Source organism: Accipiter gentilis, chromosome 4 (assembly GCF_929443795.1).
Source record: "Accipiter gentilis chromosome 4, bAccGen1.1, whole genome shotgun sequence".
NCBI classification, from domain to species: Eukaryota; Metazoa; Chordata; class Aves; order Accipitriformes; family Accipitridae; genus Astur; species Astur gentilis.
Window position 1 is genome coordinate 25,875,439 of NC_064883.1, and position 18,242 is coordinate 25,893,680.

Genomic DNA, 18,242 nt, shown 5'->3' on the forward strand with positions numbered 1-18,242 from the left:
CTGTAATCAAATGCCTCCCAGTAAAATGCATACCTTTAAAAAAACCCCAAACACCACAAGTTATGCTGTTTCTTTTGGGGCTATTTTAAATAAACCTGGACATCTGTGTCTGTAAGTCTGGTGGGAGAGATTAGTCCTGCCAGTTACACAACATGTTTTGTGGATCAGCTTGCTTTGTGACAATTGACAGTGTTGTCCCTGCACTTCTGTGGTAGATTTTATGACGTGAATGAATTGCTATTCAATTTAAATAAGGTCTATTTTAGCAAAATCAAAGAGGAAACAAGAAGGAACTGCTATTGAGATCATAGGCTATGGTGATTTTGAAAACGAACAAGACATAAAAATACTGAAGCCTTTTCAAATCATAAAAAAGATCCATGCCTGTAGACAACTAACAAAACACGAGAGATTATAAAAAAGCACATTTGTGTTACTGTGCCAACTTCAGCAACAAACATTTCCTTTTCTTCTGCATGAGGAAAGAAACAATAAGCCATCATTTTTGTTTTACCCTTTGTAAAGTCAAAAACTTTGAACAGGAAGGGACATGCTAACTGCATGAATTACTGCTGATTATAGATAGAATAATTATTACAGAAGGATGGAAGGAGAGCAGTGCAAATCTAGAGTGAAATTCTGCTTTCCTTAAAAAAATTTACAATATTTTTGTAACAAGTGTTTCAGCCTAATTGAATTCAGTTAAGGATAAATGTAAAATAAATAAATAAATAAATAAATGATAAGATACTAAATTCCCTGTTTTCCAAAATAGAGATGAACTGGAATACTATTGAAAGCCAGTAGCAGTCAGACTTCTTAAAGCATGAAAAGCCTGTCTTGCAATTAGTGTTGGCTTCTGACTTTAACCTGGCCAGGGAAGCTGGCTTTGTGTCTCTGGAGAATCTTTGAGAGGGTTTGAGTACAAATGTATTTGAGTTGTGGTATAGCAGCATGTATACGATCTACATGACTACTGAGTGGACAATAGGCATGACCTGGAAAGGATTATGCATCATAGGTTTCTCTCTCATTTTATAGTTCTTGTCTGTCCATGAATACTTCGGGGACTGACTTCATGTAAAGCAAGGTGAACACAAAGAGACTGTTGAATGCTTGTAAGCAGAAAAACTAGTTATGTAATTAGCTTTCTGCTTATATGCTTCAATTTGAAAGCCTAAATCCCCTGAATATTTATTGGTGGTAATGGAAAACTGCATACAGCACAAAGATGGAAGTGGTTAGATGTTATAAAAATGTATATTGTTTAAAAAAGGCAGATACTAGCTTAATAACTCCTTGTAGTGCCAGGCATGTAAGCACAAATAACACTGAGGTAATTTTTTTGTTTTGACAGTATTTTTATACAATATTTTCCATTCTAGAAAAGATATCTTTCTGCCTTTGTAACAAATCAAATTTTGTGATCTTTACTGCTAAACTGGACAGTGGCAAGAACTCGTAAATGTTCAGAAATGCTCATCAGCCTGCCATCCATCTCTTACATTCTTGAAATCTTTCTCTTGTATTTCTCCTCTCAAAGCCTTGTCCTTCTTTGCTGCCATGTCATAGGTGCTCCTCTTCTGTGTGGTGTATCATCCACCTACCTGCTTTCTGCTGGCTCCTTGTTCACTCTCTTCCTAATTATCTTTAGGACTCTCATCCAAACAATAATTGCCTTACTAATTAGCACAGCAGAGCAGCAATCTCAGTGACATCTTTGTAATACTCCTGTCCCCTCAGCAGAAGTCGAGTGGTGACAGCAGCAGTGGTATAGTTGATAAGTTTGGGTGGTAATTCCTTATGCAGAAATTGATTCCCTTGTAAATTGGAGGAAATATGGCTTTTAACTGAGCATAACCGGATGAGTTTAAGGAGAGAATTAATACTATTTCCAAACAATGGAGCAGAGAGGAAAAAGCAGGCTTTAGCCAGTGCAGTTCCTGAAGAAAACAAATTGTCAGGGACGACATGGGCTCATTTTTATTTCTTTGGTGAGAGTTAGCACAACAAGTTTTGAGACTTTAAGGCTTGCAGAACTGGAGTTTCCATTCTTGTGTCTTTCATCGCTGCAGGTGCTGGAGACTCTCTTGTGACCAGAAACTTGCTAGGCATGTGTTGGAAGGAATCTCTTTATCTGAGGGGTTTTACAAAGCTGATTGATCCTGGTAGCATATTAACAATGTTGCTTTACAGCAATGTGAGGCATTGCTTCTCTTAACATTTTTGAATGAGTTGACTATTGTATAGCACATCTATAAATACAGGTTTGCCTAAGGTGTATATTGGCCTTTTTTTTGACGAGAATTCTGTTATATTTCCAAAGCGGCAGATTCTTTTGAAATCCTGAACTCTTGAGTCCTGTATGAACAGGAGCACAAGCACTATACTCAGGGAGGTGATCACCCCTCTCTGCACAGCACTCGTTCGAACATACCTGCTTTACTGTGACCAGTTTTGGTGCCCCAACAGAATAAAGACATGGATGAATCAGAGAGGGTTCAGTGGAGGGCTCCCAGGATGGTTGGGGCTGGATCACTTGGCTTGGAGGGACAGCCTGAGGGACTGGGGCTTGTTCAGCCTGGAGACGAGATGGCTTCGGGGGGAAACCAAGGGCCCCCTGGCATCTTCGAGGAGCTTATTAAAAGCATGGAGCCAGGCTCTTCAGAGGTGCATGGTGGTGGGAGGGCAAGAGACAAACACTGGAAATTGAAAGAAGAGAGGTTCAGGCTGGATATGAGAGCAAACATCTTCACCGTAAGGATAGTCTGTCAATGGGACGGGTTTTCCCAGAGAGCTTGTGCAGTCTCTGTCCTTGCAGGTTTTCAAGGCCCAGCTGGATAAAGGCCTGATCAAGCTGGTCTGCTCTCACAGCTTGAGCAGGAGGTTGGACCAGAGATCTCCTGAGCCCCCTTTCTGCCTTGGGGTCCTGAGAACAAGATGTAGTACGTTGTCATAGTTCTGACACGAGATGCATTCTTTTTTCAGATTTTGGATTTATCAGCAAATCAAGCATGTACTTTGTGTCAATAGATAAAAGATATGTCAAAAGATAACCAGTGGTCCAAAATTTGGTGCTTCTTCCAGAGGAGGAAATGGCTTAGCGAGAGATATGATGTAACATGTTTTCCTGACCCAGACAAAGTCTGTTCTGAATCAGAAAGAAGTCTGTTCCTGATGTTTCTTTTATGTCTGAAAACCAGAAAATGTTTGGTCTTCTAAGTCACAATAATTTTAAAAACCTAAGTTCACTTATTATCCTGGAAAGTGGCCATTGTACTCTACTAAGCTTTGAATGTTCCAGAACACAAAACATATTCCAACATTGAGATAGGAAAGATCACAAGACCATGTGCTGCTTTTATGATTTCCTTTAATTTTTCTATTGCAATTCATTTATATTTCATTTTCCTTCAGGTTAGCATCTAATCATTGTCACCATCTTCAGTAGCAGACACTTCTGTTTCCCGGTTGTCTAAAACATATGCTTCTCTTTTAACTCTCCCATCTTTTATTTAAGCGATCGTATCTCAGTAGTGCTAATATAAATACATATTACAAGATGTGTTTTAGCTTTAAGAAAATAGTCTTAGATTTATTCATTATTAGAGATTATATACTATCAGATAGTTTCCTACAACCTTTTGCTAATTTGTTTTTTGTAAACGAGTGTTGTGTACACTCTTTGCATTCTTATGTTCGCTTGCAGATTGAAAACAGAGGCAGTAACATACAGAGACTTCAGTCTTGCTTCTTAGTAAAGAGGTGGCGATAGTGCTCTAAAAGTGCAGTAGGAAGGACCCATGAGTCAGAATCACAAACTCCATCTTGCTCTCCCTCTTTCAAAAGGCAGTTGGTGGAGCTGTACAACAGTGACGACCTCGTGGATTGGGATGGGAGAATCAGGCATGCAGTGCTTGCTTTAGCTTCTCTCCTTTGGATGAGTATCACACACCGCACCCTTGATACCCTCACCCGCTCTGCGTGGATGCACTAGGTTTGGTATCTTTTACAGTCAAATTTAAAAGAGCCAATGGATGTGAACAGCTGACATAATGAAATCTGTACGTTAACTGGTGTATTTTGGGTTTAGAACAAAAACTGTGAAGATACATGCTGGAGAGAGAGAATTTTCCAAGATTGTTATTTTGATATGTGATAGACAAGAGGGACAAAAGGCCTTTCCAGAGACTTTTCCATCGATGAGAAACTATTACACACTGTTGTGTTCTCAAAATCAGATGAGAATAATTGTAATATCTGCATGGTGTAAGGACCCTCATCCTCTTGGGAAAATTACAAGTAGTTTGCTTTGGTTTATGCTGGAGACCTGAAGGATAGGTAATGCGCATAAAGAAACAGACCTGATATTTTTCAAGCAGCATATGTGAGGATGAAGGCTGGAACAAAAGACTAATGCCTGAAACCAAAAGGACTCATGTGGCTTCTGACACACTTGGAAACTGAGCTTAGATTTAGCCCGCTGATGAGGATATATGTATTTTATGTAGCATTTTTATCCTGAAGTAAATGGTGCCATGCAGCATGAAAGCTGCTCACTTGGTGTTTCTGGCAGTATCAGAGAAAACAATGTTGCAGATGCTTAAAGGTTTATCTTGCCTGCCAGAGCTACCTGGGCCAAGTCACAAATGAACTGCTGTTTTACAAGCTTGAGATTTCAGTGAGCCTGGGTTAGGGAAATTTAATTAATTAATTCCTTAGTCTTCACTGTGTGCAATTTAACAAAGGTGTTGATAAGAAAACCTCTCCTAATATAAGCAGTGAGCAAAATGCAGTGTTTTATGTCATGACAGTCATTGATTGCTGTTAACAAAAGATCATGACTAGAAAATCAAGATTTCAGTAGTAGATAATGGGCTGGAAAATAAACTTATCAGAGGTTGAAAAATATTGCAGACAACTACTGTATGACAGCGGTTTCTTCAGAGTACATGCTTGCCAAACTAACTCATGAAGATATATGGAAAAAAGATAATTATTTAAACAGATGGATACTGTATTTACAGTATGGAAATGAAGGGTAGCAAGCAAAAATATGTATTAAAGTGGTTGTTACATTTGAGATAGTAAAATAAGGAAGACTTCACTGTATATAATTAACCTCAACACTTTTAACAAGCAGACAAGCAAACTAACCCCCAAACCTTCCATTTGTTATCTGGAGTAGGTTAAAAATGTTACATTTGAATACCAATAGGGATTGTACATATAGAAATAATCTGATAAAATACAAAGAAAATATTTTTTTTTCCTTTAAAATTTGCCATTGCTAACAGAATTTCATGCTAAATTTTCAAGGAAGTTATTTTTAAGTATGCAGAAAATCTTAATGACTTGAACCAAAATCCCAGATAAAAATATACTGAAGATCTGGAACAGAGAATCTAAATTGGCACTTTTAACTGAGCTGAGACAAGTTGAGATGATGGTTGCCATGCTTTCCTTCAAATTCTTTCCTTTTCTAGTTGTCTTTCTGTTTCCTTGTTGTCATCCCAGATGTGCTTTCCATTTTTCCTCTTTTTCAATGAGCCCTTGTAATTTTGTGGCTGACCCAATCTTTGTCTTTCTCTCTGTGCTCTTGTATTGACACATTGCATTTTATATTTTAAATCTTTTTTCTGAGTTGTCTTTCTGCAATTTAAAACCCTTCCTTTGTGATATCAGCTGTTGATTAATTAATACAGCCAAAAGTTATATCTTCGTTTTTCCCTCAAAGTCTTCAATTTTTCACCTGCTTCTGTCTCAGTAAACACCACCACAGTTCAGCTTGTTGTTATTAATAATCTTGGTTTACCTTTGCTTAAGGGCGTAGACATATAACCAAGTTACCAGAGCTTTGAAAAGTTATCATGAGTCAACCAACTTGTGTTAATATCCATGCGTGTGCTGACAGTCTGAGACAAAAGTGAGATGATTCAGGTTCATGCAGTTTGCAATCATTTCCTTGGGTGTATTTTTCTTCCTTCGATACTTGTTTCTGAGTTGTTCCACTGGCAACATCTTAGCTCTGTCATTGCTCTGACTTTTCCTTACAGCTCAAAATCATCAATAATTTAATCCCATCCTCTAGATCCAATTAATAGTCTCGAAAAATCAAATCCCGTTTTTTTTTTCTTTAGTTTGGGGGATTTTTTTTTTGTTTTTAAAGTTCTCAATTATGTGATTATATTGTTGATAAAGCATATTTTGATAAGCTAGGAGATCTCCTTATATTCCTATCATTGCCCTCTTCCTCAAAAGCACTTTCTCTTGTTTCATAAGTGTGAGAATCTGTCAGAATATACAGAGCTACCAGATTATCCTCCTTCAGAGGTTTTCACAGAACTAATCCCTGCCATAATACATATAGAAAACTTAGTTAAACAACAACCCACCATGGTTATGCAAGAGATGAGTCATAATGCTGGTATCGAATATTTAAAAATGCTTTATTTTCTATTGCATTGCTACCTTGATCCCTTTCTTATTCCTTTTTTTCCTGCTCATATTCTCTCATCCTTTAGATTGCAAGTTCATTTAGGCAGGGTTTTTCATTCACTTTGTGAGTCTACAGTGCCTGGTACAATAGGTTCTCAAGCAGTTTTCCCTTTTAGATGGTTTTTACAAAAAATGGTAACTATAACACACCAGAGCATCTCACAGATTTGGGGAAAGCTTAGCTCTGACTGAGGGGTCTGTCTGTTTGTTGGCTAACCACACTGAGCTCTGCAGCAGCCCTTTTGGAAACAATTTGCATATTGCCAAAGTTTTTCTGCAGAGTTGCGATGAAAAGGCTACAAGTCCTCTAAAAGTACCTACTCATGCTACTTTTCCTTAGCAAAACAACGGGAAAGCGAAATTTAGGCTAATGTGAAATGTGAGTGCAAATGTGTGGAGTTTTTTGGTGTGTGGGGTTATTTTGTTCTTTGCTGGTTTTTTTTTCCCTGATAAAGTACCTGGTACAACTGATTACCTGGTTCGTGAGTCCCAAAATCTAGGCTTCTGCAAACCTAAGAGCTATTTTAAAAACCTGTGCTTTCATCCAGCTGTCGATTGGATTAGTGCCTTGGAAACCTGTTAATGTTGAGCTGGGTGCTGAGATCAAGCTTTCCAAAGTCATGTTAAGGGTAAAGAGAAGACTGGTTTCCTATATAATCTCCTTTTTAATCACATTGCCACCCTAAAGCTTCCAGCTGTTCTAAAATTTCACTCCTCCTGTTATTTGAACATCCCCTGTGGCATGTCATAGCAATGCCCAATTAGCTCTAAACAACAACAAAATTCTAATCAAGATTGGTTTTGTTTTTTAAATGCAAACATTGCAGAGGATGTCAGCGACTACTGTAGGAGCTGGTAGCCTTCCTTGTATAGTAATTGTGGGAGAGCACAGTTTTACAGCATTTAAGTGTAAATGTGTTTGTAGTGGGCAAATGGCCAAGTGCTGCAGGGCCCATGCCAAGGACCAGAGGACATCAGGACTAGACTTGGCAGTTGCCACGCTGTGAAGTGTCCATGGCCCTTACACAAAGAGTCAACAATTCCTGCTTGATATTCCCCTTAATGAACACATGATGTCTTTCCTTTTTCCTTTGTTAAAATGTAGCTCTTCACTTTGTCATGCACACCTAATACATATGCCAAACAATTAATTGGAAATAATTTGGTCTTTCCATAAAAATTCTGTCCTCAGCTAATTAACATCAATATAACATTGTGTAGCATTCTCAGAGCAGCATTTTGTGCTTTCTTCAACATTGTTCAAAATAATGACATTGCTTAGACATCTGGAGAAGACTTCAGAGAGAAGAAATTTTCACATTCACCAGCTGTGGCCACTCTGCCGAACTGAGGTCCCTACTGATGCATTTGTGGGAGTGCTTCTCATTTTCTAATTGTGTGGCTCATATATTTCAGGTTGGTTAGTTTATGATGAAACAGGACAATCTGTATTCCCTGTTGTCATTTTATAATTTGCCAATGTCAGCAGTTTCACTTCATGCTAAACTTCAACATTTCACATTTGACCTTTGTTCTGAATCAGTTTTAAATACTTTAAGTGAAACAAAAATTTTATGGAAATAACCTTTCAACATTGTTTTTCCTTTACCTTATTTTGTAGTACACAAGAAGTGGTAGCACATCACAAGGACATAATATACCATCTCAAATCATGTCCTAGCAGGATACGTGATGTTGTTCTTACTATTTCAACAAGATTAGACGATAAACACTTAGCAATATATCTGTATAAGTTCTGAATGTTGAGATGAATTGTTCTTCTTATTGGCACAGTGAGGCCTGAGATTTCCATATTCAAAGTATAAATCAATGGAGACATAAAGATATTTCTCCTTTTGGATTTAAAATTCCCTTCCACATTAAATGAATGAAGAGATGAAAAATATATCTAGGAGAAGAACCCGGTATTACAAATGAAGAGTTTCTATATATGTGCAGTCACATGTATTTCCTTATTTCTTGTAAAATCTTGTTGTATGTTTGCTTACTGCTTCATGCCTTCATTTAATAAATAATCATGTAAAAAGCCTCTACTTGAAGGAACTTGTTTTATCTTTCTAAGAAGAGAATTATTTGAGAATTTTCAGTAATTTGGAAAGTTACGTGTCCTAATGATATCCAGTTTGTGTGGATTACCCTGTTAAAGAGAAACTCATGGTGCTCAGAGGATCACTTTTCTTTTTTATGAGGAAGACATAATATAAAGGCCATGACTGAATTTGAGAGTGTAATGATTGCTATATTAACCCAGTGAGAATTTATTACAGTAACAGACCAAACACATCAACAGATTTTGCACTATGAATGTAACACTGCATTCAAAACCTGTACTTAACCTCCAACTGTACTGACCAAAGTCAAGCGTGGGTACAGAAAACTAACGAGAGAATAAGAGATCTAGAGGCACCACCTAATTTAACTAAGGAGTTTCTACCTGCAAGTAAAGGAGAATAATAAAAAAAACTCCTACTTGAAGGACCCAGTCTCTTGAAGATGATACACTTCTACAGTACTAAAGAAGACAAGACATGTATGGTCTTGAAGGAAAAAGGAGCTCAAATATGATCACATATGACCACTAGCAGTGTGAAAAGCATGGGTTCATATTATAAGAATACCTCATAGAAGCTACTAATTTTATATAATAAGTGGTAAGATAACTGGTAAATATTTGTCAAGCATGTCATTAAAACAAGAAATTATTTTTCAAACAAACTGGGTCTGTAAACCTCCCAGGTAAGGAGGAAAAGAAAAGGTAAAAAAGAATAAATAGATGGGGTAATTATTAACATGCCTTATCTCACTTTTATTAGACAGTTTCCCATGAAAGATGAGGAATTGGGGGCTACAGTAGCATATATTACATAGATATATTACTGCAGCTCTTCCATATTTCAGTGGAAGGAGATGGAGACCTGCAGAATCTCAGAAAGGCTGAATTTCAGAAGCTCTTGGGAAAAGATCCATACTGTTCTCTAGAGCAACCCCAAAACCCTGTGTAACCCAGGGAAGAAATGTAGTTTCCTTAGCTCATGAATGGACAATGCACATCCACTTGGCCCTATTTTCCTTGAATAGTCAAGGTATTTGCACTGTAGTGTCATCATATTTTTTATCTAAGTTTGAATTTTTTTAATCTTAAAGTGGTTTAATACATTCTTAAATAAAATAATAAAAATAATAAAAAATAATTAAAAAAAATAGTCAGTAGTTTATAAAATGAATTAATGGTAATTGTATGCACCCCCTTTTCCTGGATTGCCCTGATGTCAGGCTTTGAGGTTGTTTTCCATATTCAAGAAGTGAAGAAGTTCCCAACTTCTGCTTTCCACAGAAAATTTACATGACCATGTCCGTCCCACTGGGAAAATAAATGTAATGTTGAGTTTGATTCATGTGATTTGTCAATATAATTAAAATGAACTGAATCATTATGATTTTTTGGATGTGTATTGGGACTGTGGCCAACACAAGACATGACCAGCTCTGTAAATAATCTCTGTGGCCTGGAAGATGGAATTCCAATTTCAGCGATTCAGGCCTGACCCAAAAGGCATTTTGCCCCCTTAGGAGAGATAGCAGTTATGTTTCTGTGCTTCATGACTTTTTTTTTTTTAATAGGGTGAGGATCAGTTGGGCAGCACCCAGTCTGGACAGCAGAATGAACAATAGTAAAAGTGAAGCCATGCCACTTGGTCAGTGGAAAATATGACGTGTTCACTGCGGAAGTGCTGTAGAAAGCTAACACCCGTAGTGGCCGTTGTGCGATTGCCATGCCAGGCTTAATGGCTGGTTTGTTTGTTTTATTGAAAGGTAGTGTTGCTTTGGGGTTGGTTTATGACACTGTGCCTCACTTGCGGGCAGAGTGGCACGGAGGAACTGCAGCGCTGGTGGGGAAGGGTTTGGATGTGCCCTTTCTGAAGGGGGTTGAGTGTTGAGGGACCCCAGAGTGTCCTGGGGGCTGGGACTCTGTGGGGGAGTTCATCACAGTCTCAGCTTTCATTAATGCTGTGACAACGTCAAGAGTTTTGACCACAGGCCACTGTTGTGTCAACCATAATAGGATTTAAACTCTAAACTTCTGTCTGCTTGTTGATGCTCGTCTGTTGCCACTGTTTCCATCGGGGAGCTGTGTCAGAAGTTGCGGCAAAGGGAAATTTTAAAGAATAGCCAAATTTGAAAGGCTCTGGGGAGGTTACAGGGCCTCTGGGTATTTTCTTAACGGACAAGATTTTTTGAAAAAGTCAACAGAAGTTTGAGTGTATTTCTTTTCTTTTCTGCTTCTTTTGCTTTAGCTCAGTAGGCGTTTTAGTTTTTGGAAGATCACTATAACATAGCAGATGTGTCTGGACTCCTGTAAGCAAAATATCCCTTGGAGAATAATTTTCTTTTGGTCAGTTCAAAGACAGCTTATTAAACTCTATTCTGTAACTGTTACGGGCTTCAGGAAAGAAAAAAAAACCAAACAAAAAACATTTGGAGAGTTAAAATTTACCTTTATTTTAAACTGTCAGTTCAGTGTTTGCTCTAATAGTGGTTAGTGTAGGCTGCCGCATCACTTGTGATTGGGCAATTTTGTTGTTATGCAGACACAAACCATGGCAGGATTCGGTCCTTCTTGGGAGATGCTGACATACTATGACATGTGCATGACCACTGTTCTCAGCTGTAAATCTCTATTCTCTGTTTTTCTCGTAACTGTGAATTTATATCAAAGGCAGGAGCTGCAGTAAGCTACAGTGATCTTTCTCAGCTGGAATGTTGCCTGTCTGTCAGTCAATCATAAATGCCCTAGAAAACCATGCCTTAGTATGTTATTCCCCTGTCAGTTTATGAAAGGAAAGAGGGTGACTCTGAAAAGCAGAATACAGAAATTCAGTGTTTTGTTTGGCTTTTGCCATATTAGGATCTAATATTTTTGTGTTAAGTGGTCTGTTGCCGTTATTCTTTGCTTCTTTCCTCTGCTAATGTCAGGAAAATATAAGCAGCGACTAAGGGGTTAAGTTCCTGCTCAACAGGCGTAATTTTGGATTTACGTTTTTTGTAAGAGAGCTCGGAGTGGAGCTCAGCGCTTTGCAGCGGAGGGAAGCGCTGCGTGACAGAACCGAGCATCCAAGGGAAACGTGGCTCACAGCAGACATACATGACGGGAACGAGACGCTGTACCAGCTCTTCCAGTTTCACAGGGACCTTGCGTTTTCCAGCTGTTTACCCTTGAGATGTAAAATGGCAATTTGGCATAGGCTAACAACCTGGTGTGATGTGAGCATCTGCGTAAAAGGCTGCACATATGGAGCATGCCCAGTGATATGAACAGCCTGTTACCCCACCCCCAGCCAATCTAGGAAGAGATGAAATGAACTTTGCACTTGCAAATGTCACTGAATACATTTTGCACAGGATTTTAAAAGGTTCTCTTCTAAGCACTATTTTTAACAGCCAAATCCGCCCCCCAAAACAGAAAGGAAAAAGCCCTAGGTATTTTTCTGTGATCGATCGCAGTTTATGATCAACTGAAGCATCTCTCACAACATTTACCTGAAGTCTGGTTTATTTTACGTTTTTATCATTCAGGTTGAGATTTTTGGAGGTGGTGTGGATTTTTGGGGATTTTTTTTGATTTTTTTTTTTTTTTTTTTTTTTAACTGGCATGAGAAAATTTGATAATTTAATTGCAGTAGAATACTTGGAAACAGTGAGGCTACAAGCTTGAAAGGCAGAGGGAAGAGAAGGAAGGCTCTCACAGCAGAGCATGGATAGGAAAGGAGCAGTGATTCTGCGGTGCTCAGTGTGCACATGTTTTATGAGATCAGTGCCGGGCGCTGCAGCTGCGGACAATAACTGAGCTGTCTGGCTAATGAAGGCCACCTGGATCAGGCTTCTGAAAAGAGCCAAAGGAGGACGTCTGAAGAATTCTGATATCTGTGTAAGCCCTACGTTTTCATTATCAGCATATATTATACGTATTGCAGAGAGGGAGAGAAAAAAAGACGGTGAGGAGAGGACAGTTGTTTTCATTCTGATTGAATTAGTAGAACTCTATTTTGTATGCAGGGAGATGCAGAGGGAAAACAGAGCTGTCATTATTTATAGAGCTGTTCTGGCATTGTGACTGCTTCCATTGTGGCGATAGAGGGACATGTGTTGAGTCCAGACGGATTTTATTAGTTGGAAGTTGATTTGTGGTCATTTGCATGTTTTGCTGAAGGGCAGAGATGGATACGAGCCATTTGCAGTTCTGATGGGGAAAGTGTGTCAGGTAAAGAGGTTGCCCTAAAATAAAAACGGATAGCAGAGGTTAAATCTGTTAGCAGTGATATTGTGTAGTGGTGATTATTGATACTAAATTTGCATTTTGATTATAAAAAGTCTGTTTCCTTGCTAATTAATACTGTCACTGTTTAGAGTTTTAATTTTTATGGAGCCATCCTTGAAGCTGCTGTGTGTCCTTCAGCCCTGCACTGCACCACTGCTGTAACTCTACAGAGCAACTGGCTCTGCTTGCTGAAAAGCACACAAATAAGAGCACGGGGATAGTGCAGGAAATAAAACACTGGGGAAGGCACCTGCACTTTTGGAAAGTCTCCAGAAGAAAACATTTACCTAGCCAAAATTTTTCTAAGTGACTTTCCCATTTGGGCACTTATTCTCTTTTCAGGGATACAGAAGTAAGAGAAAAGGCAAGGTGCATAACCACTTCTACTTTTTTTTTTTTTTTTTGAACACTGAAACAACTTGTGACATTATTTTTCCTTGTCTTGTGCAGGGTTCGGCGGACTCCTACACCAGCCGTCCATCCGATTCAGATGTATCTCTGGAAGAAGACAGGGAAGCAGTGCGGAGAGAGGCAGAGCGACAGGCCCAGGCACAGCTGGAAAAAGCAAAGGTAAGGTGGTGTTTCATGTCACAGACTCATAAAATGTTCAGCTTTGAAGGACTGTCATCTCATCCATTACTGGTACAAATGTTTTTAATGTGTTAACATATAGCATAAGATCTCTTATAAAGATTTTCCAGACAGCAGTAGAAAATATATTTTCCAGGAAAAATCAGTTAGAATCAGTTTTCCGTAAAGGGCACTTGATTGGCTTCTGTATTTCAGAACAATCTTATTTAAATGTGTGCATTTCTTCTTTTATTGAATATGCACATTTATTGCAGTGTATAGTGTCAAAGCTTTGAGTTCTTATGGGAGATGTTTGTGAAAGTTTGTCCATGAATTGCTGTGGCACTCAAAACTTACACTTATAGAAATCAGCCCTCAAACATCCTATTTATCTTCCTTCAATGAAGGCTCGGTCTGTACAAGTCACATGTAAATAAGGACATTCTGTTACAAAGGTCTTTTACTCCTGAAGACTTCACTGACTTTCTTTACAGTTTGTGTGTTAAATGACCCCATGAGTAATACACTCTAGGACTTGTTAAGATTTCTCCTTCTATCTCCATACTCCTGGCAGGTAGTGACAATTTAGTAGGAAATACTAAATGAGCTTTAGGTTCTTGCTGTGTGTTTATATATTTTCTGTGAGACGCATTTAGGACTGTGAGGGTTTTAGCAGTGAAAAGTTATGGGCTTGTTTTTCTTTCATCCATGCTGTATCTTTAAATACTGTTGCACCTGCAAAAATCGTACTCATCTTCTTTTTTTATTATTCATCTATCACTTTGTTCCAGGTTTTCTTTTTTGTATGCTATCTGCCAGATCTCAGCGTATTACTGTTTTCCATGTTCCGTTTTCCATTTTCATATTTTATATTTAAATATTTAAAGACAGTATTGAGATCCTTCCTCAGATCTACCTGATCTGCATTCCTCTCTCACTTTCTCTCCGACTCCCCTCCTCCATTTTGCCTTGTTTTTTATTTCCTTATCTCCCTTCCGTCTTCCATTCTGTTTCCTTTTCCGCTGCTAGCTTTGCCTCTGCCCATTTACGCCACCTGTTTTACAAGGGTTCCTCAGAAATTCGGGAGTTCAGATCATTGTGCTGTACACCTGATGGTATGGCGGGCACCAGCTCCATAAATAACACAGTACTATAATGCAGAAGCAGACAGCTTCATCGAGCTAGAAAGCTTGGAACAGGGAAGCCAAAGATGTTTTTTTGAAAAATGTAATTGTTGACTACTAAGAGCTCCTAAAGCAGCTTTTTAATAAGATGCTGGAACTTGCCGAGAGATCCTGAACATCCCTTTGAAGTCAGGTCCTGCTGTCCTGGGATCAGTATAGCAGAAATGCCACAGAAGCAGCCCGCTTCTTCCCTTCCACCTTGTATCTGAGAGATGTTGCTGATTGTAATCAGGAGGTTCAGTTTTATCAGGGTTGCTTTTTGCTAGTGTGAGATTTCTTTGCTCTTAAGAAAGATGATAAAGGCTGTGCTGAAATTCAGGTGAAGTGTTGAATTTTATCAGTAAATGCACAATCTTTAAGAGTTGAAGTAATAATATCTTGCAGACTAATCAGGGTAGCAGTACAGCACTTGCTGCTGAACTGATGCATCTCTTAGCGATGAGTAAATCTATGCGAGTGTTGCTATGGGAATTTGGCTTACTGATGCTGGCTTGAATGCATGGACAGCCCTTATGTAATATTCATGACCTCTAACACAGCTGCCATTGTAGTTTGTAGAGAAACTACTAGCAGACCCTGACTTTTTAAAACTGTATTTCTATACAGCAAAGCAATGTTCTCACTCCAGCTGGCATAAGATATAGTCTCTAGGTCTGACACCGTCTGAGACTGTAAGACAACTTGTGAACAGTCAAAGTAGCAAAGGCACTGCCAAAATCAACCTGCTACAACAATGGGTAATTCCAGCCATATAGAAAACACAAAATGAATTATTTAAATCATTTGTGCTTTAAAATGGATTAAAGCTGGAACTTCATTAGCAGTTTTGTTTTTCGAGCCAAATGTTAAAAATTGTTCCAGGCTGTAATGTACGGAAATAGTTTTATGTAGTGGCTATAGTAGTGTAATATCTAAATTAATAATATCAAATAAAATGTTACATGCATTTGGTGCTTACATTTGAAATAAATGTTTAAAACTATGTAAATTAAACCTAGCCCGGTAGATCTAAAATATGTCAGGGTGTGCTTTTCTGCCTTTATTGGTGATTCAGTACTTCACCTCCCCGAAACACAGGAAAATTACTGAAGTGGTAACTTCTGTTGGTACTGCCTGGCTCCTGTGTGGACCCAGACCCGTTTCCCACAGGCAGCAGGTTTTACTGCCTGCTCTCCACGGCTGCCTTGCCTTCGCCCTGACCGGCTATCAGGCAGAGCAAGTGATGCAGCTGCTTTAACTTTTTCCCTTTTAATATTGTGAGTGGAAGTGTTGATCCTAAATAAAGTCATTAGAATTGTATTTGTCACAGGAATTAGAAGAGGATGACATACATGAATAATGCAGTGGTGGAGGGAAAATGATAGTGAATTAAGGGTAGAAAAAAAAATTGTTGAACTGTGTCACGCACTTAATGAAAACAGTTTAATGACATCCATTTTCCTTCCTTACAGCTAGGGAAAACACCTTAAACTGAAGAGAAAAATATAGTAATAAAGCACACAATGGCAAATTGTTAGGAGGATTTTAAGGTTTTTAAGTTTGGATTTTTATGGATTCTAAGTGTTTGTGTAACATGAAGCCAGAGTATAATATATATATCTGATACGTATCCAAACAGGGAAAATAAAAACAAAAAAGCTCGTAAGAAAACACACATTCTGGCTGGTTTTATTTATTTATTTATTTTATACAAGCATTGCCTCTCTGGAAAATGGTTAAGCATATTTTGCTGACTCACTTTGGCATGTGACTTACTGTAAGGAAGGTGGGGCCACGGGCGCATGTTTGGAGTCATCCAGCGATGGAAAATTAAGAGGCAACTGATGAGGCTACCTGCAGGCCAACAGCTAATCCCAAGGGAAACAAATCTTAAATGAAGCTGTTAAAGCGGAGATGAAATGGTTTTGGTTAGAACGGTTTAGCAATGCAAATGCGGAAAGGTTGTTTTTTGTTTTGTTTTAAACAGAAAAAACCTATTTCAAGGTATTGAAGATTTCCTTGGTATCCTCCTCATAGCCCGTAGCATGTGGCTATCTCTAGGATAAAGACGACCTGTGTTGTGGCTGAGTAGGGCGTGCTAACAATGCCCAAATCTAAGGGCTTGTACTGGTATTTTACTGAATTTCATATTTCCATAAAAACATGAATCTTAAGCATTCACAAGCCAAAAAATAAATAAGAAGCCCGATGACATTATTTGCTTTTAGTGTTAATGTTTTTAAAATTGCATTTCTACAGAAAAAAAGCTTTTTAGTTTTGAAGAGTAAGGATTAAAAATAAATGATAGTAAGTAAAGATTTTTTTTTGTCCATTCCTTGCAAGTATTTGGTTAATTATCCCTTAAAATATTGCACCAAGTGAGAGGGATGAGATCAAAGGAAAACTGTGAGATACGAGTATTAGTGAGACCTTTAAATTCAGTACTCAATGAGCTAACGTTTGTGCATAAGAAGGGGGACTTCAATAATGATTTTTGGCCCTCTCCGATGCTCGTAAAATCAATTCAAATATTCCCTTGATTTATTTTGCCTCAAGCACATCATATTTTATGAACTATTTTTTGACTTAAATACAATCAGGTGGTCTGTAAACCTCTTTCTTCTCTTCTGCAAGAGTAACTTCTTTCTTCTCTTCAGTCTCCTGTCTTCAAATTTTTAGATTTTGCCTCTTTTTTTTCTTCCATGGCTTTAGCGCTCCTTATGTAGCGACAATTTTCAAATGAGATCTATAGAATTTTCAGCATTTTGGAAAACAGAATAATTTTTTTCAGTTATTTCTAACACATTGGATACTGAAAAGTGCCAGTTAATAATCCAGTTTCTGTTTCCAGCCTGGGACTAAGGGACAGCCCTATGCTCTTTGTGTTCTGTTAAGGATTGCTCTCAGCACCCTTTGGTCCTGAACTTCTTAAATGGCTGTCAAAGTCAGATCATGGCCTTCCAGAAGTCGGTAACTGTGTCCGTAACAGGAAAACTCAATTCCTCTGAGCAATGTTTTGTTTGCACTCCACCTAGTGCTTTTCTGCTAGCATCCATTGAGGAGTTTGTTAAAACTTGAACTATCCATAGTCATAGTTTAAAATGCCATTTAAATAATTTTTACGTTCAGATGGTGAACCACTGAAATTTTGATACCAGGCATCCCTTTGCTGGCTCTTAGGCAATAATATAAGCTGTCGTGTTTTGGTTTCTTGATGTGCGTTGTTGTAGTGGTGATGGCTTTGTGACTGTGAGTAATAATGCAATGTCGTAAGCGTAATGCATTGCCTCTGTGCATGGGTTGGGGACCACAGCTCTGAAACGTGTAGCAGGCTGGGATAATGCCTACATATCCCTGCAAGGCTGAAGGCATGAAAAAGATTGTCAGATGTAATTATCCAGTGCAGTGTGCCAAGACTAGTTATTTAAGTATTTATTCACTCTCAGACAGGTTTCACAGTCTCTGAATGACCCCATGCTGCTAGCAGGCAGCTGCAAAGCTAGTTAAGGTATGTCTAGTTAAGCTGCAATAGCATTTTTGACAGACCAGAAGTGCCCATCACCTTGATGTGTGTCCTTATATTGTGTCAGCTCGCTCCATCACGGAGACTCTATTTTCTCTGAATTACAAGAACATTGCTGAACAGCACCCAAAGCCGTAGCAACATGGGGTAG

The 18,242-nt window shown here is 38.5% G+C and overlaps 1 protein-coding gene across 10 annotated transcripts in view; it reads left to right on the plus strand.

The window, feature by feature from the left end:
• CACNB2 (calcium voltage-gated channel auxiliary subunit beta 2) overlaps positions 1-18,242 on the plus strand; it is a 269,351-nt gene that overhangs the window by 161,913 nt on the left and 89,196 nt on the right. For 8 of the 10 annotated variants that reach the window (XM_049799176.1, XM_049799177.1, XM_049799168.1 and 5 more), the window contains one exon: positions 13,286-13,405. In XM_049799176.1, the coding sequence (XP_049655133.1) occupies positions 13,286-13,405 (120 nt within the window). Of the gene's footprint in view, positions 1-12,349; positions 12,446-13,285; positions 13,406-18,242 lie in introns of those variants that run through there. The other 2 variants (XM_049799170.1, XM_049799171.1) reach the window with 1 other exon arrangement.